This window comes from Crocodylus siamensis, chromosome 1 (assembly GCF_052110815.1).
Source record: "Crocodylus siamensis isolate JL-2025a chromosome 1, ASM5211081v1, whole genome shotgun sequence".
Lineage (NCBI taxonomy): Eukaryota > Metazoa > Chordata > Crocodylia > Crocodylidae > Crocodylus > Crocodylus siamensis.
This window is the reverse complement of record NC_143395.1, coordinates 106043658-106055912: the sequence shown is the minus strand read 5'-3', so window position 1 is coordinate 106055912 and position 12255 is coordinate 106043658. Positions and strand designations below refer to the sequence as shown.

The 12255-nt window shown below is 43.0% G+C and overlaps 1 protein-coding gene across 6 annotated transcripts in view; it reads right to left on the bottom strand.

Annotated features, from left to right (window-relative positions):
* Nucleotides 1-6591: 6591 nt before the first annotated feature.
* Nucleotides 6592-12255, bottom strand: part of MYB (MYB proto-oncogene, transcription factor) — a 28107-nt gene continuing 22443 nt past the window's right edge. For all 6 annotated transcript variants that reach the window (XM_090039746.1, XM_090039755.1, XM_090039763.1 and 3 more), the window contains one exon: nucleotides 6592-7831. In XM_090039746.1, coding sequence (XP_089895872.1) covers nucleotides 7715-7831 — 117 coding nt within the window. In that variant the 3' untranslated portion in view covers nucleotides 6592-7714. The remainder of the gene's footprint in view (nucleotides 7832-12255) is intronic.

Below are 12255 nucleotides of genomic sequence, written 5' to 3'. Positions count from 1 at the left end.
CCAGGAGAAGGAAGGCGGCTGGAGCACAAAGAAGAAATGAAGGAAGAAAATCTTGCTCTTCTTTATTACTTGGCTGAAAGAAAATATATTTTAGATTTGGGCATGGCTGAAGCAAACCAAGGCTAAGCCTTTCTTTGACTGAGATAACTTTACTGCATCTGTTTGGCTTTTAACTATCTTCTCATGCAATAAAGCTGACTACAGCGGTCTTGAAACTCCTCTGAAGAGAGAGAGAGTTTAGCCTATTTTGCACTGTACGTAGGTTACACCATACCCTAGGTCAGGGAGACTCAACCAATATTCGTTGCTGGTTGGTTGCTGCCCTGTCAGTTATACCAGTTTGTGTCACTGTTCAATACCAACAGATTTACTGAGACAGTGGGAAAACTCTGTTTGATCATATTCTAACCGTATTCATTTGTGGCCATGCTACAGTATTCAGAGGCTATGGTTAAAATTGCAAAAGAGGCACTTCCTTTCCCCCTCTTTATCGTTGGTATGGATCCCAAAGCACTTCACAAATTTTACAGAGACTGAACCATACACACAGTAGGGAGGGCGAATTGTTGGTTTGATGATACAAGATCCAACTCCTAGACATGGAGAAAGCTATAAAAACTTTAATGTTCATGTAATGCAGACAGGAGGCTAGTTGTGAAGGTGACATTTGAAAGACCTGACACAGGTTCCTCCCAAATCTGCTAACTAGTATTGTAGATATTATATCCATCTGGGAAGGTGGAGCCAAAACTTTTCAGGTCTGAACCTGCTGTAGTAGAAGAGAGAGGTGTTGCAAACCTCTGACTTATGTCGCTAAGCCATTTAGAAAACTCTTCTAGATGTGTGTGTGTGCACATGCGCATGTGCCCATGCATGTTTGCATATGTGTGTGCATCATCCAAAGAGAAAAAGCTGCAGCACCACATGATCTAAGTATCCTGTATTCAGATACTTGCTATGAAGAATTCACCAAAAGCTCTTAGACTCCAGGATTTCATTCAAACACCCTGTAGAGCTGTCCTGAACAACAAATAGTTTGGTAAAGAATATAAACTGATCAGAACCAATTTATACAGGGATAAAAGGTATAAAATAAACTGTTAACACTGAACTGCATCACCTATCCTGTTCTTGTGCATGCTTCACTTAGGAATGGAATTTGGTCCTGAATGATGCATCCTCTCTCTTTTATACTCAAGGGCCAGCCAGTCAACCAGAGGAAATGCCATAGATGAGCTCATGCTGGCACCAAGGCTGCAGTGAAATCTACTGTGACGCCCAAGTCAAGTTCAAAGGAAAGAGGAAAACAAAACAACTGCGATGAGTTAGGAATGACCAATTCAACTGGAATTAAGACATTAGTCCTAGTGACTGAAAGACTTGGCCAGAGTGCCTCTCTTTGGCTGCGTCACCAAACTTCTACCTCCTACTTGCATTAATTTTGAACAATATTTGGTCTATCCACAGGCATCAAAAGAGAGCCTAACAGGATGCAAAATAGCATTTAAAAATTATGATACAAGCTCTCTTTATCTCATAATTGGTGGTGATTTGTTTCCCATTGTTACTTCCCTCCCCCGCTTTTTATTGGAAGCAGGCTGGTGCATCCTATGAACTAAATCCTCTTCTCTTTCCTAATGCACTCCCTATATGGAGAACAGTTTAGAAACAGAATTTAGCTTGGCAGAAGTAGGAAGGACAGGGTAGTAACAGGTGGAAATGCTGCCTTCGCAACCTTGTGAAACACTCCTTGCGTAAGTGTGGCAGCCACTTGCTTCCCTGGGCAATGCCTGAAAGTGGCCAGGTTTCTCATACAAACGAATGAGAGAAATTTAAGATTTATATATATATATATATATAGGTTATATCTTTACTCCAGCATTTGTGGAGCACATCTTGTTGGGTGGTCGGCATGTGCTCTGTGTCACCCTCTGCCTTATCTACAGACGATGTTGCATGGGTGCATGCAACGCTCAAGCTGTAGTGATTCCTGCCGGTAGCTTCCAAGTCCATCCCCAGTTTACTCGCTGTGGTGGCTTCACATAGTCGGGGTTCGTCCAGGCTTTGAACCTCAAAGACCTCTTGTACAGGACATGCATTAATCTGGAACAATCTGCTGAGGAAAGTTAGCAAACTGTATCATACTGTCTGGGAAACTACTTGCTCTGTTTGCTTTCATTGTTTCGCTGTTCCTTTATCCCTTTTTAAAAAATAAAAAAAATGAGTGGCACGTGCTGAGACAACAGTTCAAATTCTTCACAGAATTTAAAAGACGTCCAGAATAGACACTGAGGGCAAACTCTGCTCTCAGATTAAAATTAAAATGCAGAATAACTTGGCTGAACCTCAGTGAGCCAAAAGCTCTTTTCACTGACACCACTGACGTTGGGTGGGATTACTCGAGATTTAAACCTGGGTAAATTCATTTTTGTGTTCAGGACTAGTGTAAACCCAATGATGTATTGCCAAGACCTCTTACACCCTAATGATAGGGCTTAGACGGGACCTAACAAAGGCCTGAGACTTACACTGGCCCCCTGCAAAGGTGTCTGTCTCCCCCACCTTGACTGGAACTTGGCCCAGCTGAGCTGGTTGTGTGAGGAAGATGAGCAGGATTTTGCAAAGCCCGTACAGCAAAAATTGGAAGGAAAAATAAATACTCAAATATACGGACTGCAGCTTTTGAACAAAGCCTCTTAGATCCACATATCTGCTCTATGCAAATCAGGCTTAATCTATTGGGTGCTTTGCATTCTCAATAAAAAGAGTGAAAAGGAGGAAGAAAAAAAGAATTTTCCTGCATATTAGCTGCAAGTGGCACCATAAATAAGAAACTTATTTAAATGGTTTTGCATGTGAAGTTAGAGCATTTAAGAGTTTGCATAAAGAAGCTGGTTCTACTGCTGACAATGCTCAGGGCAAACCTCCAGATTCCCCGTGGGCACCTGAGTCCTTTCCAGCCAGTTACATAATGCTTTTTCTAAAACCAGCAATGCTTTGCAGGCAGTCTGTGCTGCAGCACTGAAGAGCATGCTTCACACAAGTGAGAGAGCTCTTGTAAGCTTGCTGCTTCTTCTTTTTTTTTTTTTCAGCTATAACACATTGCTTAAGCCATGGCCTACCACAAACAAAGCACTTTCCCTTTTTCCAAGTTGCATACGATGAAATCCTGCAGGCCTCTAACATCTTGCATAAGAATTTTTTATGACCCAGACCTGCAACCTTTACTCACATAAGTGCTCCCACAAACTTCCTGTTTGCAGTAATCCTTAGAGAGCACCCAGGTTCTACTGCAATAAGCACCTTCCAGCTATTTAAGGTTTTGATTCTCATGGCAGAAAATAAGCTGCAAAAAATTCCCTTCTGCAGATGAGAGGTGCTGGGCTCATATAAGTAGCCCTTAAGTGCCCCTTCACAAGGACCTGAAGGGTATGTCCTAGGCCAGCGTTTCTCAACCTGTGGATCGCGACCCAAAAGTGGGTCGTAAGAATATATAACAGGGTTGCAAACTTTAAAAATGGATCAACAAACTTTAAAAATCGATTCTCCTTTAACATGGAAAACTGTGGCTTTTCTCTTGCAGGCTGGCAAAGTTCTAGCCTGCGAGGGGATGCTTGGGAGCCCCCTACCCTCCTGCCCCCTCCCCACCCCAAATTGGATGGGGGGTAGCAGGAGTGAGGGGCACTGAGTTGAGACTGACCATTGATATTTACAAATGGGTCCTGATACAAAAAAGGTTGAGAATTACTGGCCTAGATAAGCAGGCAGTATAACCATCCTGCACTGCAGCTCATAAGCACCTGGGGAAGACTGTTCAGATGCCTGCACCTCCTGGGACAGCTCCTGGTTGCACTACAAACCAAAAGCATCCAAGGACACAACCAGGGTGTAAAACCACATCTGTCCTTTCCTCTCCCTGTTGCGCCTGTGGAGATGCTGTGCACAAACTGGGGCGAGATGCTCGGTTGCACCTCTGAGAAGCAGAGCCCAGGGGGCTTTCTGTGGGGAAAAGTCTAGGCTGGTCCATGGACTTGAGACCTCCATGTGTAGTCCTATTATCTGCAGCCCTCCCTGGCACCTGTCAGGCTGTTTCCAACCCATGAGGGGATACTTGTGCCCCAGATCTGTGTGCAGCAAGGGGGCAGGTTTGTGCTGTGGGCTCAGGCTCCCACTCTGCTGCCCTGACGACATGTCCCCTGCATGCGTGGCAGCAACGGGGGCAGTTGCATGGGGTTGTGCCCCTCACTGCAGCCCTGCGATTAGGGGACATGTTGCCAGGGCTGCTCGAAGCTCGCAATAGCAAGCAGCTTTCGTGCGTGGCCCCGCTCTGCCCTACTGCGACTGGTTGCACGCGCTGGGCTGCAGAGATCCTGGGGGAGGGCAGCAGGGCAGAAGCCCCAGCCCATAGTAGGCAGCCCACACCTGCCCCAAAGATCTGGGGGCAGGGTTCCCCAATGCCACCTGGGAGGGCACACAGCAGCAGGGAATCTCTTCTCTCCCGTACCCCCTGGACAAGCCGCCCACAGCCCACTCCCGCTCCTGGCTGGGGTCCTGTGGCTGTGCCTTTAGGCCCCAGGCCCCAAGCTCCATGCACCGCCCAGCTGGGCAGCAGTCCCAGCCCCAGACCTGCCCAACTCCCTCCCTCCCTCCCTATGAAGACTTCAATCCCCTCCCTGCCTCCCCCTCACAACTTCCATGCAGGAGCTGCTCTCCAGGTTGCCTGGCGGTCATGTATATGTACATGGCTCCCCCTGCCTGACCACCCTCCTCCCGCTCCTGCTCCCTTCAGTCCCTTGCAGGCTGCAATGCTGCCAGCCTACAGAGAGCTTGCTGCACAACTGCAAACTCTGGGTTTCTCCGCTAAAATGAGAAATCTGCATTTTCCTCCAGTAAAGAGGGAAATCCGTGTTTTACTCCATTTTCCCATATGGAACAGAAAACCCGGATCCCTGGTCATGCCTGTTCAGAGTGCCTGCACCAGGAAAATCCTTGTCCAGATGAACAAGGAGAGCCTAGGGATGCCTTATACCACCGCAGCCTTCTATCAAGAGGATGAAAAGGACTCGCTGGATCTCACCCCTGGTTCTTATACACCTACTTGGATTAAGCCTCTAGTTATACTGACTTCTCTCACAGTAGACCAAATTCAGCTGTCATGTACAGTTGTGTAACTTTGAAAAAACTCAATTTACTCACATTGCAGCCCCTGGTGTTCTGAAACAGCTGAAATAAGGGGACTCGCACACAATATTTTTAAATGACTAGTGGTGTTTATAAAATATCACACTGTCAGCTCCTAGCTAAATACATGGAGGCTGAGAGTCCTCAGCACTTTTTCTGGATTAGGACCTGTAAGTCTGAACACATATTCATTGTGCTGTGAAATCATGGGGCATTTTAAGTCAGATTTGGATCTCTAATTGCTGAGACATGTCAACAGTACACGTGACTATCCTGCTATGTAGTATGTACCAAAAGATGATGACTTACAAGAGCTTCTGGTGTGGTAGTCTCTGATAGAAGGATGAAAATAAGGGGTATGTGAAGGCAATATCTCAAAAGAACACCACCTTTTCCTAGAAGCTGCAACCAGCCCCTCGGTTATTGATATGCTCACGGATTTAAGGCCTGAATCTGCAATAGTCAATATCTGCAGCGGTCTGCTGGGTAACCTGAACTCTGATTATAGCTGTAAGAGTTGAGAGCTCAGAGTACCTACAAGCAGAAGTCCTTTAAGTCAAAACCAATCCATGATCATAGAATATAGTGTTACTGTAACAAAATCCTGATATTGTCATCATGGCTACAAATACATGTCATTTTTGTGGTGGGATCAGTTGTGCTGAGAGGTGTTGATTGATTGGCAAATGTTGTCCTGCAGGATTGGGACCCTGGTGCTCCCAGGGCTTCAGGGGATCAGTCCCAGGTGCCCGGCCCCTACCCAGGGATGTCCCGGGTAACCCCATGTGTTCCTCATTCTGCACTTATGGATGTGTGCCTAGTGTGAAACACGTGCCCTGGGTTCCTCTACAGGTGAATTCTTGAGATGTGTCTGCAAGTGTGGGGTGGGGAGTGCATGGGGTGTCCTAGGAAACTCCCCACTTGAGGCCAGGCACCTGGGGCTGCTATTCCACAGGACTGGGCCCTAAGAGCCCCTGCTAGAGGCAGCTGGAGAGTACAGTTAGCTGCTCTCACTCACACGCACTAAACAAGCAGGTGTCCACTGTAAAAAGGCAGCACAAACTATTACTCAAATCACGGAATCGCTATTTTTGGTGCAAAAAGGACCAGCGGTGTCTATTCACTCAGGTTTTGTGCCACCCTGAACATTTTTATGGAAGCACAAGTGTGATATCTGTTTGCAGCCTGGCATCAATGGAAAAAAATGCCACTATCCTGGTAATTGTTTAAAATACGATTGCTACAACATAAAACAAGAGCAAGTTCAGAAGACTGACCACATTTAAGTAAAAAAGAACACACTTTATTTATCTACAAGGCAGTACATTGTTGTATCAAAAATTAAGTGCAGATCAAGCTGCACCAAATGGTATTAAGGCAGCAAAGTCAAAATTTATTTAAAAAAAACCAAAACAAAACAGTGTTCTTGCCATAAAAGTTTGATATGGCAGTACATAGAGCCATCATTTCTAATATCCCCGATTCAGTACAAAAAACCCAAGTTAGGGAACAATTAGCAAAACATGGAACAAAAAAGACGACATGAACAAGACAGTGTTCTCCCAAACATATGAAGGTGCAACGCATGCTATTATAAACCAATGAGAAATATAACGCAACCAGACAAAAAATAAAACTCTCCCAGGAACAGTGTTCAAAGTATTGCTTATAAAAAGGAAAAAATGTAAATTATAACATTAAAAAGTCTGAAATGCTAGTGCATAGTCAATTAGCTAACATCAAAGTTTGTTTCCTCTCATATAAAGCTCTACTGCCCCTTTTACACTAGCAGCACGACTACATGCTAAGGTCCATAGCAGCAAAACACAGTATTCATTTGGCATTTACAAAATTAAATTACTGAATAAAAATATAATTTGTTCTCATAAATCTATGTTTCATACAGTAATAATTTTTAAAGCAAGCTAATAAAAAATCCCGCCCCTCCCCAAAATAAAACAGAAACACACAATGCATATAGGGTCTAAGACCACGAAAAAATGAAAGAGTACTTCAAAATAGTATGGTTATTTGAGCATTCAAAATCTCGATCGGTTTCCACCTTTGAACATGCTAGCGTTTGTAGTAATGCTTTTCACTGCAGTATTTCATACCAATGCATTTTATTCAGTGATTTAAAATAAAACTGAGTACCTGCTCTTTATAAAAACCCCACATATTTTATCACTGAAATAACAATACTGGTGTATCAGGTCGGCTTGATCTCAAAAAGTACAAAAATTATTTTCTAGCATAAGTCTGCATTTAAGATAATTAATAATTAATTGATTAAATTCAATACCTAATAATTTAGGCAAGTGTCATCTATGTAAAAAAAATCCTTTTAAGTTGGGTGAAATCCAACAAGAATATGCTCAGTGACTAAATGCACTTTGTGCTGCTCCCAACTGTTGTACCACAACAAAAATATGCTCTTCTCCCATTCATGAAAAGTTTTCATGCAGAGGAACGGTAAATTCCAAGTCAACTTGAAGTGTTTTGAAAACCATAATGCTTGTCTTGTGGACCCTTTTTACATCACCAGAGTCCGGGTTGTGAATGCATTCATGTATTTGCGTGCCTGATCAGTAAGGGTCATCTGATCCTCTATCTTCCCACAGGAGGCCGACTCCCAGCTACTGCTCAGATGCTAAATTTGAAAACAAGGAGACAGGTTAGAGTCTGATAAAACATTATTTATTAATCTGTGTCATGGTAGGCCCCATCACAGAGCTGGCCTCATTGCACTAGCTGTTCACCTGCTAGGAAACAGTCCCTGTATCAAAGAACTTAAATCAAAACAGAGAAGAGAGACAATGGAACGTTATACCTATTTTACAGACGGGGAGTGGAGGGAGTGAGAAATTCACTGGCTTGCTGAAAGTCATACAAGCACAGCCAGGAATGGAACTCAAATTTTGGACCCAGCCCAGCACGTCACCTGCAAGGCTATTCTCCTTGACAAGACCATATTCACAGAGTACCCTTCTCTTGCCTTTCCGGAAAAAGACAAAGAGAAGGTATTTTTCCTTTTGGCTCATATGCTCATACTGGTTAAAAGGTTGTAGCTAAATGTATAATACTACCACCAATACCTCCTCCGCCCCCAAATAAAAAACCCTGCTGAAGTTTTATTCTATAAGCATGGGTTCTCTGTGCCTCTGCACTCCTAAGCTCTTGATAGTCTGACTGCAGCTAATGGATAGCTCAGCATTCTCCAGCGTTTTTGCCTGCCTGCACCAATTAGCACATACCCAGTTGTATATCTCCATGTGCCAACAAAGGTGTGTGGGTAGGAAAGGGAACAGTCTCAGTAGCCACATACTAATCATCATTTAAGGCATTGTTTCTTGCCTGACTTGACAGAGGTTAGAGACACTATTTCGTAAAATGTTGCACAAAAATAAGCATATCTACCCTGAGGCCTATGCACTGTGTTAACTCATTACATATATAAAATGTTTCTCAGTCCCATAAAATGGAAAGAAAGTGAAATTTCTTGGAATTCATGCACATAAAACACATTAGTTTACTATGTAAATGCACAACAGTACCGCTGGGCAATGTCAGGCACTGCAAAGCCCCCTGTGTTCCAAAAACATGTACATTTCTTGATTCCAAACTTTGCTGAGAGAGGAACTACTGTGGTTGACAGGAGCAGCTGATCTTCTCATGCCTATAGATTTAGCTGCATAGCTAAGTCTGTAGAAACCAGCCTGAACCCTCCCTTGCTTGAACATGGATCCCCTGGTGCAGTTCAACTTCTGCACTGCTCAGTTACTTGGTCATTGTCAGTGCTACCTCCTGGGCTCTTGGTCAGAGCATGCAACATTTATGTTTCTTTTTCTGGTTGCCAAACATTTAGTAGGCACTGTAACTATTCTGTAATCTGAATTTATAAAGAATAACATCCTGACTGGGAACAAGTGTTATCTGATAAACGTTTATGTTGTCAAAAGCCAGGGACGGAGTAGAAAACCTGCAAGATTGATGTAAAGAGAATATTCCACAAGCATGTTCTAACCAGAGCCCTGTAGTAGCGGGCACTGTCCAGACACGGAGACAGACACATTCCCTGTGATGAAGGGCTTACACTCCAGAAGAGCCAAAAATGCACTTGACAGGGCAAAGGGACATCATACAAATATTGACCAGGGTGAGGGCAGACATCTTAGTTGTTTAAGACTTTTGCTTCTTCCTATTCAATTATATGTTGCCAGCTCCATGTGCTGAACTTGATGGTACAGTTTTTTCTGCACATAAAGCTCCCATTGGCTTCCAACAGGAGATCTGTGTCCAGTAGGAGCACACGGCTGGGTTAAAAATCATTAGTTACTGCAGTTACTTGGGGCAGGCAGCATCTGTGAAACAAAGAAACAAGCTATACACCTTTTTTACTAGCTCCACTATACTAAGACTTGTCATGTACCTTGCGGTATGGCTCCGCCTAGGTTCCATATCACAGCCAAAAGCCAGGTGTGACATACTTTTCACTTCACAGACATGCATACGACATGCCACAAAATGCTGCAACTTCCTCTTATGTTTTGGGTAAACAGCTTCCAGGATAACATTTTCAAAAGTAACTAAGTCACTCAGGAGCCTAAGTTCTACTGAGTTTCAGTTGGACTTTTATTACCCCCTTTCTTTTAAAATGTACTCTCAAAGAGCTCTATTAAACTCTGGGATAACCCCACTGATTTTACTACAGGGTCAAATCTGGCTTGGGGATCTTAGAAATAGTTGAATTGTACTCAGTCTGGTCATTGCTGAAGTCTGTTATTCTAAGGGTTAAAAATATGTGTCCATTTTCTTTATGACTCTCTGAAAGTTTCAATGTGCTAGGCTGGAAAAGTGGGTTCAGTTTTTGGTTTTTTTTAAATAGATTAAAACATATGGGAGCAAGATTCCATCTGTCACAAGCTGCCAATATTTTTAAATGGAACAAAAATCATGCAGGGAGCGTCCCAATTTCATAAATTATTCTTAAAGTGTTAGTATTTATATTATCTTTGTATTAACAGACATATGCTTTAAAAAGTATCATGCCATCTATTTATCTCAGCAGACTGCTACGTACAGTTATTTCACTTAAAGAAATTAAATAACACTTTCCTCGGAGGGGGCTTCATTTAAACTAGCGACAAGTGGGACATATCCAATAAAGTAGTAAGTCACTGCTCTCTTTAGGAGGCTAACTCTCTCCCATGCTATCATCAGGAGGGAGAATGGACCAGGCAAAGGGGACTACAGAGGAATTCAGTAGATCTGTAACATGCTTTAAGTTAAAGTGACTTATCTAAGGTCTGCTCTTTATACATAATGGAATATTTAGACTCCAGGGTCACATCCAGATGAGCGCAGCCGTATGGTATGTGGCACCACAAACACGTCTACAGCTGTACGTCACACAATTAAGTGTTCTCTGTGCTGCCTGTGCACGTGCTCCTCCGGGATTCTTTTCTGCAGGTTTTTTGACCCCTAAATATCCCTCCTGTCCGCAATTAGACTCTAGAGAAAGCCTAATACTCCAGTCCTGCTGAAGTTGGTGACTGTTTTGCCTGACTCAGGACCACAGAATTTGACCCAGATCATTGCAAGAGTACTAATGAAATATCATAGTGCAATATCTGTGCTATGATACACTGACCTTGCTTTAATAAAGAATTTTTAAGATTTTCAACTATTTCCCTCTTGAAATCCTTACTCTGAGCAAAAAGCTCCTAACAAACCACAAATGCCTGTGCTCTGCGAGCCTTGCTGCTCAATTCTGGAGGCATGTGTGAGAGTCATCTGAATTTGAGAAACCTTGCTTCCATTCTTGGCACAGATCACTAGGTCTCACAACCCAGGCATAGCATGTTTCTGGATCTGAATGCACATGTCTGTCCAAGAAGGCACTTAGTAAAAAAGGCAAAAGCAACTTGGAGGCTGAGAAGCACAATGGGTCTTTGCATGCCAGTAGAGCAGCAAGTGCTGATGAGCCTTAGTTATAAAAAATAATAAAATAACTCTGCTGTAGAAGGCAGAGCCTAGAATATATTTCATAAGAGGAAAAGGTGCAGGGGGATGGGGTTGAGCAGCAAGTTTGATGCATAAAGAAAAACAGTTTATGCCCAACACTAAATATACTTTTCTAGAAAACCCTTGTTATCTTCCTTGTTTCAGACTGCATTTTAAAAGGTCTGATCCTGCAAGTCCTTGCACAGACAAAACTCCTGTTGACATCAATGGGAGTTTTGCTGCACACAGGCTAAAGAATCTGGTCCATAATCAGGAGTTCACAGGGTCTGATCCAAACCCCTACTGATGCTGATGGGTGTGTTTTCCCTAAGTTTACCAGGCCTTGACTGTGCAGGAAGAGAATTTTGTCAGTCCCCTATTAACTATTGGTCTGTAGGTGCATTTCTGGTCTTTTGCAGGCAGATTTTGTTTCTCTAAATAAGAATCATGGAAAAAAACAACATACGTCCACTACGCTGAATTCCCATACAATTACAAAATCATGTTGCAATTCCAGCTATGTCACTCCCCTTGGTTAATTTTTTTCACATCAATAATCCTACTAGCACATCCTTCTGGCAACAAAATTATCTCACTTATCCTGTAACGTGCTTTCAACTGCCCCAGGCAAAAGTGAACTGTAAATAAACTGCCAAAGCTTTAACTGGGATATCCAGTTAAAGTACTTTAAAACCAAAAACTTGGACCCTCTAGACAGAAAAAGAAGAGTAGGGCAAAAGAATGCTGGGGAAAGGTGCTTTTTCACACAGCTGCTTTATAATGTGCTATATGTGTTATTTTAATAAGTCTCACCATTACTATAGTATGCCTACTTGGAACAGGTAGTAACAAATATCTCTGCAGTTATGTGACACAGAGCTACCACAATAATGGAAATGTAGTTAAAATCCTTGTGAAAAGGGCAGTATTAGAAAATAGATTTAAAACTCCCCAGGCCAGATTCTGATCTGTCAAGCTGGTAGAAATGACTGATGTTACTGTATCCTTGGGTGGGTACAATTAAAACAGAATTTGACCCCAGTTTTTGTGCCCTAAAAGGCAATACGTTTT